The sequence below is a fragment of the Crotalus tigris genome, unplaced genomic scaffold, assembly GCF_016545835.1.
Source record: "Crotalus tigris isolate CLP2741 ecotype Arizona unplaced genomic scaffold, ASM1654583v1 scf7180000024119.3904262, whole genome shotgun sequence".
NCBI lineage: Eukaryota > Metazoa > Chordata > Lepidosauria > Squamata > Viperidae > Crotalus > Crotalus tigris.
Window position 1 is genome coordinate 2,476,480 of NW_024100396.1, and position 17,557 is coordinate 2,494,036.

At 39.2% G+C, this 17,557-nt stretch overlaps 1 protein-coding gene across 3 annotated transcripts in view; it reads right to left on the reverse strand.

Moving 5' to 3' along the window:
- The window catches only part of E2F3 (E2F transcription factor 3), a 35,193-nt gene that overhangs the window by 10,286 nt on the left and 7,350 nt on the right, over nucleotides 1-17,557 (reverse strand). For all 3 annotated transcript variants that reach the window (XM_039322721.1, XM_039322722.1, XM_039322723.1), the window contains exon 2: nucleotides 637-748. In XM_039322721.1, the coding sequence (XP_039178655.1) occupies nucleotides 637-748 (112 nt within the window). The remainder of the gene's footprint in view (nucleotides 1-636; nucleotides 749-17,557) is intronic.

Sequence of the window (17,557 nt, forward strand, 5' to 3'; positions counted from 1 at the left end):
ATGCCAATTCTGAAAACTGGTATAACATGTCATTAAAAAGAAGTCTAAGGTACTATGTGAGTACCTTAGACAGCAACCTTAGACAGTTTGACCTTAGCAGTATACAGGTAGTCCTCGACTTATGACCATAATTAAGCACAAAATTTCTGTTGTTAAGCAAGACAGTTAAGCGAGTTTTGCCCCATTTTGCAACCTTTCTTCCCACAATTGTTCATAACACGGTTGTTAAATGAATCTGGTTTCCCCACTGACTTTGCTTGTCTGAAGATTACAAAAGATGATGACATGATCTTTATTTAACCATCATAAATATGAACCAGTTTGCCAAGCATCTGAATTTTGGTCATGTGACCATGGGGATGCTGCAACAGCCATTAAGTGTGAAAAGCAGTCATAAGTACCTTTTTAAATACCATTGTAAATTTGAACGGTCACTAAATGAAATGGTTGTAAGTCAAGGACTACCTGTACTTAATTTGGCTAGTTTTCATGGCTAAAACTTCAGCGTCTGTTAGAGCTTTGATTCCTCTTCTGCAAACAAAATTAACTACTTTTCACTCACAAGGTTCAATTTACCCAAGAAGAGTGTGTAAGAAACTAAACACAGTTTATATAGTTATGCACACGTTTTCTTACTTTTTGGACTCTCTGGACTTCTTGTTGCCGCTCTGCCTTTTCCTTTTGGAGTTCTCAATCCTTCAGGTAGAAATTGCTGTCCAGGTTCTTCTAGTTCCAATCTTCGTTTTGCCTGCCAAAGAAACAGAATTCAACAGCATCAGAGCAAATGCAAGCTCAGTTTTGCATCATTTCCAAATCAAGATAGACAGTAACTAACTCAGATAATCAAGAATACTTTATTTTGTCGTATTTATAGAAAAGCTATTATTTTCAGTGGTCCCTCTGTGGTATAGAAAACTGTTATATGATTGAAGCTGATTGCCGACAAATTCCTGCATCTATTAGGCAAGAATATTCCACTTGCAGATGACTCTGAGAGCAACTTCCAGATTCTCAAGTGAGCTCTAGGGATTATGGAAGTTGTAGTCCGAATCAATTGTGATAACTTGGGTTGTCTGTCTGTCATCTGTCTGTCTGTCTGTTCATCCATCCATCCATCCATCCATCCATCTGTAGCAAGTCAGTGCCACAATCTAAATGCTATCATCACAATGCTAATCAACTTCCATGAGATCCGTAATATAATAAAAAACCTAAAATATTTATCCAGATAAGTTTGGTGCATAGTATGCATTCAGCATACTATTAGGTAGAACGTTGGTACTTGTCAGGTAATTTTTCAAACAGATATTTTATATGGACACAATCTGGAGCATTTGGAGTTTTTTTGCATCAAGGGGGCTAGCAAAGCTCTATTACATTTGTAATGAAAATATAATAAACTTATTGTGACAGATGGCAGCACAAAAGAACATGAGCAAGAGTTTCTATGTCCCATATCTACATGGACAGAGTCTTTCCTTATGAGGGATCTTCCAAGACATGCCTTCAAGGATTGCAGATGGGAAATCATCAAAATGAATACTCTTCTATATTTTGAGAAAGTATTTGAGGTACTGGGTTACTTGCAGGATAAACACTAAGTAAGACTTGCAAAACTTATGCTTTGATCTTTTTGCCTGTCCATATTGATTACTTAGTCTCAATTCAGAGTGTTTCTTGTGTTGTTCTATTTTATTCTCAAGAGCACTGGGCAAGATTGAATGGCTATGCTGCTTTTATGTGTCTTCTGCTAGGCATAAAACATTGGGAGCTTTCCAACTTCTATTTGACTGAAAGATCAAAATTTGCAGACGATACCAAGCTGGCAGGAATAGCCAACACTCCAGAAGATAGGCTTAAGATACAGGAGGATCTGGACAGACTTGAACACTGGGCGCTATCTAACAAAATGAAATTCAATGGTGAAAAAAGTAAAGTTCTACATTTAGGCAAGAAAAAACAAATGTACAGGTATAGTATAGGGGGTACCTTGCTCAATAGTAGTAACTGTGAGAGGAACCTCGGAGTCCTAGTGGAAAATCACTTAAATATGAGCCAGCAGTGTGCTGCAGCTGCCAAAAAAGCCAACACAGTGTTAGGCTGCATTAACAGAGGGATAGAATCAAGATCACATGAAGTATTAATACCACTTTACAATGCCTTGGTAAGGCCACACTTGGAATACTGCATCCAGTTTTGGTCACCACGATGTAAAAAAAGATGTTGAGACTCTATAAAGAGTACAGAGAAGAGCAACAAAGATGATTAGGGGACTGGAAGCTAAAACATATAAGGAATGGTTGCTGGAATTGGGTATGTCTAGTTTAATGAAGAGAAGGACGAGGGGGGACATGATAGCTGTGTTCCAATATCTCAGGGGCTGCCACAAAGAAGAGGGAGTCAAGCTATTCTCCAAGGTGCCTGAAGGCAAGACAAGAAGCAATGGATGGAAACTAATCAAGGAGTGAAGCAACTTAGAACTAAAGAGAAACTTCCTGACAGAACAATTAACTAGTGGAACAACCTGCCTCCAGAAGCTGTGAATGCTCCAACACTGGAGGTTTTTAAGAAGAGACTGGATAGCCATTTGTCTGAAATGGTTTAGGGTTTCCTGCCTGAGCAGGGGGTGGACTAGATGACCTCCAAGGTCCCTTCCAACTTTATTATTATTATTATTATTATTATTATTATTATTATTATTATTAGTAGTAGTAGTAGTAGTAGTAGTAGTATTTAGTAGTAGTAGTAGTAGTAGTAGTAGTAGTAGTAGTAGTAGTAGTAGTATTCCAGTGTAATTAAAACAAGCCAAACTGATCAAATTTCTATCCATTTACAATGAAGGCACCATCATCTTCAATAAACTTTACATTGTGCTAGCTAGATCAGAACAACCAGGTTACAACAAGACAACTCTGATAGGGCAGGCTCAATCCTACCTTCTCAATTTTAGTACATTTTCTTTTTTTAGCTACATAGGCACATCCATGTAATTTCTTGGCAATAGCCAGTTGTTTGCCACAGTCTTCTTCTGCTAGAATGTTTTTCAACTTCCCAGTCTAGACTATAACCCTGGATTTCCCTGGAGGTATTCTATCCAGGCCCAATCCTATTTAGTTTAAAAGCACAGACAAGATCAGCCACATATTGCAAACTTTGAGATGTGATCTATAATGTAAATACGATATTGAAATAAAAATAATATGAATAAGTGTGATGTATTAAAGGTACATTGACTAGTACCAAGACACTTGGTCTATACTAGGCCATATATTAATTTAAAAGGATACACTAAACATGTCACCAACAGAGTACTAAATATTAAGGGCCAAAAATAAAATCACGTTTAGATTTTAATTTATCATAAATGTATTATCTCAAATAACTCCATGTGTCTTATAGTAAAAACACTATGCTTTTGTGAACATGTATATACAAAACACACACATGCACAAAAGAGAATTGGCACCAAAATTGCTAAATCAACATATTTCCAAGAAACACCCTATTAACTCAGCTATTTGCAGCAAGAGCATTGCTTGATATATTACCAAACGTTTTGTGGCTGCTTAACTTTTAGATCTTTGGCTGTCAAATGTTTTCTCAAAGGCAAAGCTCCAGTCTGGCTACTATGCTTCGTTTTAAAAATCAAACTAATTGTGTAAAACATGTATAGGAAAGAATAGTGCTGAATTTTTGGGATATTATTCTTAGACATCTGGTTAAAACAGTGGTTCTCAACCTTTTTAATGCCGCAACCCCCAACCGGTCGTAAGTCGAGGACTACTCAACTGGTACAGCACCGTTTGCAGAATGGGACTTTTAGCGGGCTCAGCAGGGCAGAGACAGCCTGGACAATTTCTATTGGCTTTTGAAAGCCAATAGAATTAGACTCTATTCAAGAGAGTCTATTCTATTGGCTTTCAAAAGCCAATAGAATAAAAGGGAGTAGCACAGCTAAGGAAAAGGGGGAAAAAATGGCAGACTGCGTTGTTTGGCGACCCCCGTGTTCGACCCCAAATGGGGTCCCGACCCACAGGTTGAGAACCACTGGGTTAAAACAAAGACAAATTATAGGCTTACAAGACTTACTGACTGACAAACCACTGCTAGGCTACACCAAACAATTGCTAGATGCAACAAAAAACATCTATGAATATTCTCACAGATAACAGGTTTCAATGTCAAATATTCTGACCTAATCACATCCCTTTAAATTCCTTTTTGTAGAGTTATTTACGAAAAATGGTGAAGTCTTAATTCATTTATTTATTCAAGCATACTCAAGCAATGACATGTGTTGCAAGAGTATTCTAACAGTACAGTAAAGACAGCAAACTAAAAATGCTTCACTGAATTCTTTTCAAGGAGGCCCAACTGTACATCTAAAACAAAAACTGTGTAGAAATGGAAAACTTACTAAGAGGAGTCATCCGGAAAACATGATCATCCTAAACACTTCAAACATGCAAGTTCACACCAAGTTTCCCCACTAATCAACTTGTCAGTTAACATCTTTTCCTATCATACACCCACTGATACTTTGGTTTAATTATTTCATAAGTAGAAAAAATGTTTACTATTTGTGAATTTCAGGAGACTTTACACACAGACAATTCTAAATGTGCTATTTAGCCAATTTGTTTTTGCCCAGGTATATGCATTACTATTATCCCTTAATTATAATAGAATTCTGCCTCTTTCAAAAGAAGTTACAATTTTTGCCTTTTCTAGAATTGATCCAAGACATTGAGCTTTTTTGTTAGTTTGCAGTTCAGGGGATATTTCAGGGTGGGAATGATGGAAAGCAATGGAAGAATTTCAGTTTCGGAATATAGTGTTTTCTATGTGCTTTTAAAATCCACAAAGTTTAACCAGAACTGTTGTAGCCTGCTCTGAGAGAGTATATACTGCTTTTGTAATGACTCATTACTTTAAAAACAGCACTGTCAGCTATGAACTGAAAATGCAAACATGTAATTACCATAGATAGCAGAAATTTAAGCAGCGATGTTTGTAGTCAAAGATTTTACTTGTTGCAACTCCAATATTCAATATTTTAAAATAACCATCGATCCCCACTGGGATTTCCTCTATATAAATTGACACTAAAAATCCCAGAAAACAAAGTTGAATTTCCATATTGACTGGGATTCTGGAAATTTCAGTTCTTTCATATCTTGTGACACATGTTTAGGAATGGTAGCAGAGTTTTTTTTTCAGTTCACAGGTTGTGTCAGTGTAGACCTGGCTTGTTTTATTACTCCTTCTAAGTCATCATTCTGTAATGCACATTAGCTCTTTCCTCTGTATTTCGAATAGTGGTTATCTGGGTCATCCATTTTCACAATTCACATTCTCTTCCTGTTCTGCATCCTTTAATATTTTATTTCTGTAATGAATTTCCTTTTACCTGCTAAATTTTGTTCAATGACATTTGAGTGTGGATAATTTCTTTTCCACAGTTCAAACATTTGTTTTAAGTAGGCCAGCTTAGTTGGTTCCAATTTATCATTGCAAATAATAATGGTGTAATTTTCAAATACAGTATACTTTTGTCTGCAATTGCTGTTCTTTCAGAATCCTACAAAGCTAGGCCCTGATTGCCTAACCCTAACCCATTCCCCACTTATCAACAGATGCTCTGGAACTCTAACATCTGACACAGGCAATAAGCAACCTGGTACAGGATTCCTTTTCTGTTTTATTACTATTAAATAAGTTCTCGGATATACTTAGTCTGGCTTTTCTGTTAAGACCTGTCTGGGATGGGTGACTCTTCTGATAGAATACACTACTGCCAGCATAGATCTCAACTTTATCAGAGCATCACAAGCCCCCTCCCCCATGATAAGTGGATTTCCATGGAGGGGTTGTTATTATTACTGGTCACAGTCAGCCAGATGTTTAGACTGGATCTGGCATTTTTGTCCATCTACAGTTATTCCTTGACTTAAGACCATAATTGAGCCCAGAATTTCTATTATTGAGACATTTGTTAAGTTTTGCCCCATTTTATGATCTTTCTTGCCACAGTTATCAAGTGAGTCACTGCAGTTGTGAAGTTAGTAATATGGTTATTAAGTGAATCAGCCTTCCCCATCAACTTTGTCAGAAGGTCACAAAAGGGGCTCACATGACCCTAGGACACTACAATCATCAAAAATGCCAGTTGTCAAGTGTCTGAATTTTGATCACATCACCATGGGATGCTGCAATGGTTGTAAGTGTGAAAAATGGCCATAAGCCACTTTTTTCAGTGCCGCTGTAACTTTGAATGGTCACTAAATGAACGGTTGTAATCAGTGGTGGGATTCAGCCAATTCGCACCACTTCGGCAGAACTGGTAGCTAATTTTTTTGTTGCCCAGACCCAGAATGGACTTCTGGAAATGGCATCCACACAGAGAACCGGTTGTTCACATATTTGAATCCCACCACTGGTTGTAAGTTTAAGACTACCTATACTGAGCCCTTCCCACAGACCTGGACCAGATAGGTATTGTTTGATGGTATTAAAGATATTATTGCAGGATGTAAGCTGTTCCAATTAAAGCTGCCTTTTGCAGTAGACTGGTGTTTTTGTTATTCCAATGATGTTCAAGTTGTGCTCCAGTTGTTTTGGGATTGCACCCAAGGTGCCTATGCTATTGGCATATCTTTTGCCACTTTTTTTCAATTTACAGGTCTTTGTAATTTGTGATTTTCTCCAGATCTTTCTCTTCTATTCTGCTGTCTCCAGATACTACAATGTCCATTATCCAGATTATGGCTAATCACACAGACAGCCAGATGTTTAGACTGGATTTGACATTTTTGCAATATTATTGTTTAGGGTATTTCTTGAAATTGGGTTGAAGGCATGTTTAAAACCTATAAAGGCCACAAAGATTTCTTTTTGTAGGTATATTTTTGGGAAAGATGGTAGATCACCAAAATGTGATCTATTGTTAACCTCCCTTCTCTGAATCCTACCTGTTCTCTCACTGTCCAGTATTAGTGCTTATGGTTTAAGTATTTAGCACATAATTTGCTAACCTTCAGGAGATTCATAGACTTATAATTGCACACAGATCATTCTATTTCCTTTTTTATAAATTAGTATTATTGCCAGCCCTGTATTTTGGAATATACCAATCTGGTCAATGTCAACAGGAATACTAGCTGACACACCCTCTAATTGGAATTCTTTATTATTATTTCAGTCAAAAAACAATCAACAGCTACAGCTTTGCTCACCTTGAGCAAATGGCTTACTTCTTGCATGGAGACAGGGCACCAATTTCACTCCTGGCCCAGATTGATCTCATTCTCATTTGTGTTACTACCAGAGTCCATGTAAAATACTGCCAGATTTAAAATTCCACTTAATTGACAGACTGGGAGTAGAAGGGAAGTGAGTGGTGTACTTACTCCTCTGCCAGAAGTGAAAGAAATCTCTCTTCTTGATGGATTGAATTAATTTCTGCATGTCTCTTTTGTTGCCAGTTTTTTCTTCTTTTTTTTAAGGAGGGACTTACACTGAGTGTTTAAGTTCAATAGGGAAAATATTGGTCCTCGGGAGATTGTTTAATCTTTCTATTTGCAGTCTGATATAATGTTTTCAGCTGTGCACAATCCTGATCAAACTATTTTTTGTTCTTTACTTTCCAATTTAAGACATTAGCTAATCCATATACTTTTGGAGACTCGCCTAGCAAGTGTGCTCAAATTTTCTAAGGAAACTAAGGCTGCTAGTCATTCCATGACCAATTTTTTTATTATTTTTCTCCATTTATTCATTCCTCTGCTATTGTTTTGCAACTATAGGGTATTACTTGCATCTGTTCTTACAGGTGTATAGAGGGATGACATAATTATTAGGGGAGTGGTGATAGCTGTCTAATTGAAAATCTACCTCTATCCACTGTAAGACATATAGGAGATTACATGATATGATGGTGTAAAGCCCTGCGGGACTTGCCACTAACTGGGGGGGGGGGGATGTCTCGTTGACGGCCGGAGCGGTGGTGGAGGCAGCGACTGGCGGTAGCGGCAGCATCACCCACGTAGCTGTCTCTGATGGCCGGTGCTCAGCTGAGAGGCGATCGTGGTCAGGCGGCTGGGAGCCGGCTGCTGCCTGACCGGTATGCCAGTGAATGGCTGCCGGCTAGGACTTCCGGGTTTGCAGGCTCAGCTGTTCGGCGCTGCGCTGCACAGCTGATGGCGCGGAAAACAACCGGGAATTTGAACCTCGCTTGCCTTGCTGCTGTGAGCTGGGTGCTCACGATCATCGCTCCGGATGCTGGTTAGGCGGGTGGGGGGCGGATCCGGGCAGGATCTGTTTATTTAGCGCGCTGGGAGGCATTAGCTCCCAACACTGACTTTGTTGTACATCGCTTTGCACTTTGTATGCCAAAGTGAATAAACCAGATTTCCTTGATCCCGACTATCTGTTTTATGTTGGGCTCAGGCCTAGGTTTGGGACTTTTGACAGATGGAATGGTTGATTACTGATCTTCTCCCTGCTCCCCAAAAAGTATATACTGCAGCATGATCTCCATTTCGGGAGCCATTGAGTTTTATATTACATATTCTGACAATAAAACACAATTACAGTTTAGCAAAAAAAACCATATTCATTTAAGGCATCTTAGAGGTCAATGATATATTATTACATTTCCCTGTTACCAGTATCAAATGGCAGCTTCACTATCAATATTTATGAATATATCCTGAGTTCTTATTCTGCCCCCACCATGCTGTACCCTATATGGAACAGCAAATTTTATGTTAACATAAATTTATGTTAACATAAATTCCATCAGCAGAACTGAGACCTATGGGATTGATTCTTTGGCAAGAGTACATACAATTTGTTTAGGATTTAAACCCAAATGGCATATTCAGTATATTGAAACAATGCAATCCAAAGGCATTCATATTTTTAGCAGTCCTTGTAATAACCAGCAAACTTTTTCCTGAAACTTGGAGGAAATGTATGAGTAAAACAACAGCATATGTAATCTTATTGAATAAAGCTGTTCAAAACATATTGAGTAATGCTGCCCAAATTCTACAGTGAGGGAAAAAATTATTTGATCCCCTGCTGATTTTGTACGTTTGCCCACTGACAAAGAAATGATCAGTCTATAATTTGAATGATAGGTTTAACAATGAGAGACAGAATAACAACAAAAAAATTGATTTGCATTTTAATGAGTGAAATAAGTATTTAATCTCCTATCAATCAGCAAGATTTCTGGCTACCAGGTGTCTTTTATACAGGTAATGGAGCTGAGATTAGGAGCAGTCTCTTAAAGGGAGTGCTCTTAATCTCAGCTTGTTACCTGTATAAAAGACACCTGTCTACAGAAGCAATGAATCAATCAATCAGATTCCAAACTCTCCACCGTGGCCAAGACCAAAGAGTTGTCCAAGGATGTCAGGGAGAAGATTGTAGACCTACAGAAGGCTGGAATGGACTACAAGACTATTTACCAAGCAGCTTGGTGAGAAAGTGACAACAGTTGGTGTGATTATTCGCAAATGGAAGGAACAGAAAATAACTGTCAATCTCCCTCTGTCTGGGGCTCCATGTAAGATCTTACCTCGGGGGAGTTTCAATTATCATGAGAATGGTGAGGAATCAGCCCAGAACTACAAGGGAGGATTTTGTCAATCTCAAGGCAGCTGGGACCATAGTCACCAAGAAAACAATTGGTAACACACTACGCTGTGAAGGACTGAAATCCTGCAGCGCCCACAAGGTCCCCCTGCTCAAAAAAGCACATGTACAGGCCTGTCTGAAGTTTGCCAATGAACATCTGAATTATTCAGAGAACTGGGTGAAAGTGTTGTGGTCAGATGAGATCAAAATCTAGCTCTTTGGCATCAACTCAACTTGCTGTGTTTGGAGGAGAAATGCTCCCAATGACTCCAAGAACACCATCCCCACTGTCAAACATGGAGATGGAAACATTATGCTTTGGGGCTGTTTTTCTGCTAAGGGGACAGGACTTCACCGCATCAAAGGGATGATGGATGTGGCCATGTGCCATCAAATTTTGGGTGAGAACCTCCTTCCCTCAGCCAGGGCATTGAAAATGAGTCATGGATGGGTATTCCAGCATGACAGTAACCCAAAACACATGGCCAAGGCAACAAAGAAGTGGCTCAAGAAGAAACACATTAAGGTCCTGGAGTGGCCTAGCCAGCCTCCAGATGGTAATCCCATAGACAATTTGTGGATGGAGCTGAAGGTTCAAGCTGCCAAACGTCAGCCTCGAAACCTTAATGACTTGAAGAGGATCTGCCAAAGAGAAGTGGGACAAAATCCCTCCTGAGATGTGTGCAAACCTGATGACCAACTACAAGATTGCCAGCAAGGGTTTTGCCAGCAAGTATTAAGTCATGTTTTACAAAGGGGTCAAATACTTACTTTACTCATTAAAATACAAATCAATTTATAACTTTTTTGAAATGTGTTTTTCTGGATTTTTTTGTTGTTATTCCGTCTCTCACTGTTAAAATAAACCTTCTATTAAAATTATAGACTGGTCATTTCTTTGTCAATGGGCAAATGTACAAAATCAGCAGGGGATCAAATATTTTTTTCCCTCACTGTAGGTATCCGCAGTGATGTTCAGTACTGTCAATACTGGAAAATGATTCTTTACATTCTTGTTGGGTTTCTTCCATAGATTGTAAACAATTGAATAAATTTAAGTTACCTAAAATGGTTTCTTGAGCAAAACAGAAACCATTTAGTATTCTGGATACTTAGCAACTTAAACAATTTTATTTTTATGGTCTTGTAATTTAACAACTAGAGATGTATTACTATGACTCATGTTGAAACTTTGATTTTACATTTCAAGTTTCAGTATAATTTTATGCCTATATACTTTAAAATATATGTTCTAAAAGTATAGTTTCAGACAGTTTATGGAAATTATATTTCAGAAAGCAGAACCCTAATGAAGTGGGAATCTCACAACATAAACCTTGGAAAATTATACTGTATACTGTATACTCTAATCTCTCCCTTCCGTCTCCCACTTTTCATTATACTGAAGTCACAAAAATGCATTCAACACAAGGTACTGAGAAGTTGCATCAAAAAGCAGGAGCAGTGAGAAAAGGTAGTTTGGAATTTCTACATGAAAATATTTGGTTTTAAATACTTATTAGGCAAAATATTCATATGGAATAATTTCCAAATGTGAAAAGATAGAGCAAAGATAATTAAATAATAAACACTTTAAAATGAAATTTTCCTTTCACTTAAATAATTTCAATAATAATTTCAAATTTCTCTTTCAATAGATTTTGGCATATCTCTGGGTACCACAGGCAAATACAAAATGCACCTAGGAAAGATTTTTTCATTTCAAAGCTAAGCTGACAATTATCAACTTTTAAAATTAGGGGTATATTTAATTTCTTGAAGTTTTAATCGAACCTTATACTGAAAGGAAAATTTATTTTAATTAAACATAGGCATCACTACAGATGCTTTTAAGAAATGATGTCTATCATAGTTGGACAATAAAAAGGAGAATGGCTTTAGTGGAGTTCAATAGAACTAAGAAAAACAGAACCTAAACAAAAGAATACTTATACTTTAAGTTTACTCATTTGTGATTTTGCAGTAATTCGTGTATGACTCATGGATGAATTTGATCACTTCATATACTGGTTGCAACATGCATTTGTTCACCTATATCGATCTCAGTCACCTATAGGTCAAAGGTTACCTTCAAATACCACCCAACTCCCCAGTCACCTATTTTCAGCTTTAAGTCTCACATAATAGTACTGAAACTGGGAGTAAGTTTTTAGAGATACATTAAGTCTATGAGCTCCAAAGAGGCAGAAATGAAAGTCGCAGACTATGGGGCAAAGCGTTATTGACCCACCCATTCATCCAAGATAGCCCTTGCACCTGTTCATAGAAAATTACCGGTATTTATTTATTTTGCCAGTAAATTAGTCCTACTCCATTTTCTTGACATACAACATAGACATATAGCTTATCTGTGTGGAAACCTAAGCATGTAGGCTGCATGTGGTCTCCCAGGATCCCAGGTAGAACTAACATTTGTCTTTTTTTTTTCTTCCCTTGTTAGAAGATTAGAGTTATGGTAGGGGCAAATTAGGCTTAAAGTACTCGTTATATATCCTCCCATTCCCAATTTTTTTCAGATTTCAAGAAGTTTAAAAGATTAATGCTTATTCCTGAACCTTTTACCAGGTTTAAGACATTCATTTGCTTTTTGTAAAAAAAGAAAAAAGAAAATCCTGAAATACACAAAAAATTCAGCCTTGCCAAAGTGACTGAGATCACATCACTGCTCTGCCCACTTATCACTCTCAAATAGGAAAGACACGGGATAGCAGCATATTGAAAGTACAACTTTGAAATTGTGTATCACTTGATTTGTATAGAGTTTTCCAAAAGTAGGAAATATGAACCCCTAAGGCAGTTTCTCAGTCTTTTTTGGTGGTTCGGGCATCACCGGCTGCCAAATACAACTATCAAAAATTGGTGGTATTTTATGATAGCCTACCATTTTGAAGAGAGAACCACACTAATATTCTAGTAATAAATATGAGACTCATTACATTTTCATGATGTGGAACACCTTTTGGATATCTTAATATAGGAAAATATGGATATTTCAGAGCTTTATTCTTTCTTGCATTGATGCTACTTCCACCAGCTGCCTTGATTTAAAGTAATTTTTTTCCACCACAATTCTCATATTTAGCAAGATTTACTGAAGATTTTCTGATTTTCTAACAGGCTTCCTGTGCTGTGACACAAGGCAGTTTTCTTTATTGATAGCACAGAAGTTTGTTGCTGACAGTTTATATAATCCCGCATTCAACTATTATATTATTGTGGTATACACTCAGGGATATCCTCAACAAACCAAGATTTTGTCAAAATGTACTCAGGTTCCATCCCTTATATATAACATTATAGGATTTGTATCTTTGCCCATTCCCTACACATCCTATTTTCTTTCTTCAGCATCTCATCAAGATAAAATAAAAATCTTAATTTAAAGCAAAACTGCATTATTTATACAATATTATTTCAATATCCATTTTCCCTTTCTAATTGACTTCTGCAAGAAATTAATTTTTAAAAATGGCATTTGGTTATTTCAGGGTAAACCTTCTAAGTGTATTTTGTTTATAATCCTGAAAGAGAATTGCAAGCAGTAGATTGTGTTGCTAAATCCAAAAATAAGACTCACTTAAACAGAGTTAAATTAATCCTAAGTAATTTAGAGTTACATCAGGATTAAACACAACTTTCTCTGTTTTAGCACGTTGCAGGTTGTATTCTGTTTTTCTCAATGTATTCTTTCTGACCTTTGGGGGTACTGTCTAATGTGCTTTTGCCAAATATATTGTTGCCAATCCTAGATCATATTTTTTAAAATTGGATTGTATCTCCTTTCCATCTCAGCTACTGACACAAAAACAATTCCACCAGAAGTTTCATTTGGGTTGTAATTTTTGGCTATATAGCCACCTAGAGTTGCCCCCCAAAGTGAGATATGCAGTATATAAATTTAATAATAAAATAAATGCATAATACTACTATTCTCTTATATATTTCAATATGCAGTGTCCACAATATATATTCTACCATTCTTTTGCATTTCCATTCTAATAAGTGCCAGGAAAATCAAACTCCCCAAAATAAAAATATTATATCACTTTAGATCTTCTCAGGGGATTGATATGATAAGATGATTTAGAAACTAAAATGACTTGTCTGAGTTCTTTACAGTATAGGGTCACCCTTGCAGGGAAGTTCAAAAGACAAGAAGTAAAGCTAAGTGGTAATTCATAATGTAATTCAATTCCTGGAATCTACAAGAATGAGAAAGGCCAACCCATGTAGGAGAAGAAATTCCAGAATCAAATAAAGCCAACTATATGGACATGGCAGAAACAATTACATAAGGTTGTGTGCTAAAAGTTTAGCCTCTCAAATTGGACAGCAGTCCTCTAGTTCAGGGCTTTTCAACTGGTGGTACGCGTACCACTGATGGTATGCGACCACCTGGCTGGTGGTACGCGGCGTCGCCTTCCTCCCCCCCCCCCCCCGGTGTTACTTTCCTCCCCCCCACTCTGCTCCTTCCCAGCTCACTTGTTTGTGGAAAACATGCTGCTTGGCGGCAGCCTGCAGAAACCCTACCAAACGTGCCCTGCAGAGGGCACATGAAGAGCGCAGGTGCAGAGCAAGGCCCCACCCTCCCCAGGGACTCATTGTGCAGCAACCGGATTGACTTCTTCTCGTGCACGCAGGTCAGCGGGATCCATATCACCCTTCCCTTCTCTCCTTATTTCACAACAAGCACTAGCTTGATAGCCCCTTCTGGGCTGGGAGAAGTGCACGCCGTTGCCTGTATCGCAGGCTTAAAGTCTGAAACAGCCAGGCTCTTGGCTGACTGATTGCCTTTCTCCCCCCTCAACTTTTCTACAAATCAGGAATCGTGGCTTAGTGGGGGCCTGGAGCGGGTCTCGAGGTGCCCGTGCACCCCTTGGATCAGACAAGCAAGCAATCGACTTTAGCCTTTGGGGAACAAAAGCCAGTCGGAGCTGATCTCTTCCTGCCCGGGAAGGCTGGAGAAGCCAGGAGAAAGTCAATTATTAGAAGGGGGGGAAGTCACTTCTTCATTTAAGGCAGTTTTGGAAAAGTAACTTTTGCTGGAAAGGAAAGCAGATTTTTTTTCCCTTTTCTTGGATCGCCTTCTTTGCTTGGGCCTCTGTTGCCTGTATCGCAGGCTTAAACTCTGAAACTGCCGGGCTTTTGGCTAACTGATTGTCTTTCTTTCCCCCCCATCTTCTCGGGAGATGTGCCTTTGCAGCGGGTTTCCCCTTCCGTTAATTATCGGAGGTTTGAAAGGCAAGCTGCTCCTGGAGCGTAAAAGTAGAGGGCCCAAACGGCAAGAGTGACACAGCTCTCTGACTCTCTGCTTCAGGGGAAAAATGAAGGGGAGAAGTAGCTGGTTCGTAACGTACATGCCTGAAAACAGGAGGTGAACCGGCCACATCCCCGCCCTGCCTGTGTGCTCTCCTCTGCCTCTGCGCACGCACAGGCAGGGCCGTGATGTGTTGCTGCCTGCCAAACCAGGCTGGGGTCTGGACGGCGTAGCACAGGACAAAGGAAGGAAGGAAAGGACAATGGGAGCTGCAGCGCTGCAGCCTTCCAGTCCCATGCGAGGCCTGGAGCACAGTCCCTTTTGGCTGCGCTCCAGGCCTTGCATTCATCAGTTGTTCAGTGGCCGAGAGATAGAGCCTTTCAGCTTCAGGCCACTCCATCGGCCCTAGGCTCCTGTGCTGTTGGCCGGGACGTATCCACGCTGCCAGGTAGAACGGCGCTGGCTGCTGGTCTCCTTTGCCGCCCCGCATGTTGTCCTCGACCCCTCCCCCCGCCAGTTCATGTCGAGCCCGCAGGGGCTTGACAGGGAGAGAGGGAGGGAAGGAGGAAGGGACAAAGAGGGAAGTGAAGGAAAGGAAGGAAAGAAGGGACAATGGGAAAGAGGGAGGGAAGGAGGAAGGGACAAAGGGGGAGGTGAAGGAAAGAAGGAAGGGACAATGGAAGAGAAGGGAGGGAAGGAGGAAGGGACAAAGGGGGAGGTGAAGGAAAGAAGGAAGGAAAGGACAATGGGAGAGAAGGGAGAGAAGGAGGAAGGGATAAAGAGGGAGGTGAAGGAAAGGAAGGAAAGAAGGAAGGGACAATGGGAGAGAGGAGGGAAGGAGGGGCAAAGGGGGAGGTGAAGGAAAGAAGGGACAATGGGAAAGAAGGAGGGAAGGAGGAAGGGACAAAGGGAGGTGAAGGAAAGGAAGGAAAGAAGGAAGGGACAATGGAAGGGAAGGTAGGCAGGCACCCGCCTCAGTCACATCCCCCTTCACCAGAGACCCACGGATTACCCCCCCACAGGCACCCTGCAACCTGAGTTATCAACTGGCCACGCCCCCCCGACCATTGATCACATGACCTTGGACACTGTGAACGTCATAAGCATGAATCAGTTGCCAAGCATCCGAATGTAAATCACAAGACCCTAGGAATGCTGCAATAGTCATAAGCGTGAAAAATGGTCATAACTTGCTTGTAACTTCAAACAGTCACAAAGTGAATTGTTGTAAGTCGAGGACTACCTATACTTTCTCATTTTTTCCTTTTTTTTTTTTTTTTGGTCAAGTTTTTGATACCTTGCTGGGCGAGTATTGGTACTCGGATATTGCCTTATCCGAAAAGTGGTACAATGGGTGAAAAGGTTGAAAAGCCCTGCTCTAGTTACTATGAAGCTTGTAGACCAGTGGTTCTCAACCTTTTTAATGCCGCAACCCCCAACCAGTCGTAAGTCAAGGACTACTCAACCGGTCGTAAGTCGAGGATTACTCAACTAGTGCAGCACCGATTGCAGAATGGGACTTTTGGCGGGCTCAGCAGGGCAGAGACAGCCTGGACAATTCCTATTGGTTTTTGAAAGGCAATATTCTATTCCTATTGGCTTTTGAAAGCCAATATTCTATTGGCTTTTGAAAGCCAATAGAATAGACTCTCTTGAATAGTCTATTCAAGAGAGTCTATTCTATTGGCTTTCAAAAGCCAATAGAATAAATGGGAGTAGCACAGCTAAGGAAAAGGGGGAAAAAATGGCGGACTGCATTGTTTGGCGACCCCCGTGAAATGGTCGTTCAACCCCAAATGGGGTCCCGACCCACAGGTTGAGAACCACTGTTGTAGACCATTCACAAGAAATCTGGTGATGACATGGCCAAATTAAAGCCACAAGATGTTAATAGTGCCTAGAGCAAAAGAAGAGTGCATTATTTTACAGGGACATGTACAATCAGAATATTCAATGTGAAAAGGATAAACAAGGAAAATTCTGATGTTGTCAAAACAGGAAGGAAGTAAATTGGATGTTTTAGAAAAAAGTAAACAGATGGTCCTTAATGGCCTGAGACCATATGAAGAAATAAAATATTAGTATAACAAAAAAGACAATGCTAAATATATGTTTGGTTATAAACCAATACATGATTGGATATATACTAGCATTACAATGATGTTCAAAGAACATTAATTATAATGTTCTTTGAACATCATTGTAATGCTAGTATATATGCCTATTACAAATATAATATGGAAGATAGTGAAGAATTCTATGGCACAGTGCAAGAAGTGCTAAATACAACATCAAAGAAGGATATAGAGATAAGTAACTGAAATGCAGAATTTGGAGAAATGGTAAAACCTGGAATTATAGGAATATTTAAAATGGGCACATGTGATAATGCAAGAAATAGGTCAACACAACTTTTTATTGTTAACACTGTTTCAAGCAACTTAAACATAGGCTGTATATTACTTAATGGACATTAAAATCATTAAGTAACAAAAAATGGAGAAATGCAATCAATCAAAAAACTTTCCAAAGTTTTAAACAGGAAGACATCCAAGTCTTAAAACAAGCTTATTATGTTAACCCCCCCAAAAATGAAAGGACGAAAGTCTTGAACAATCAAAAGGACAAATGATG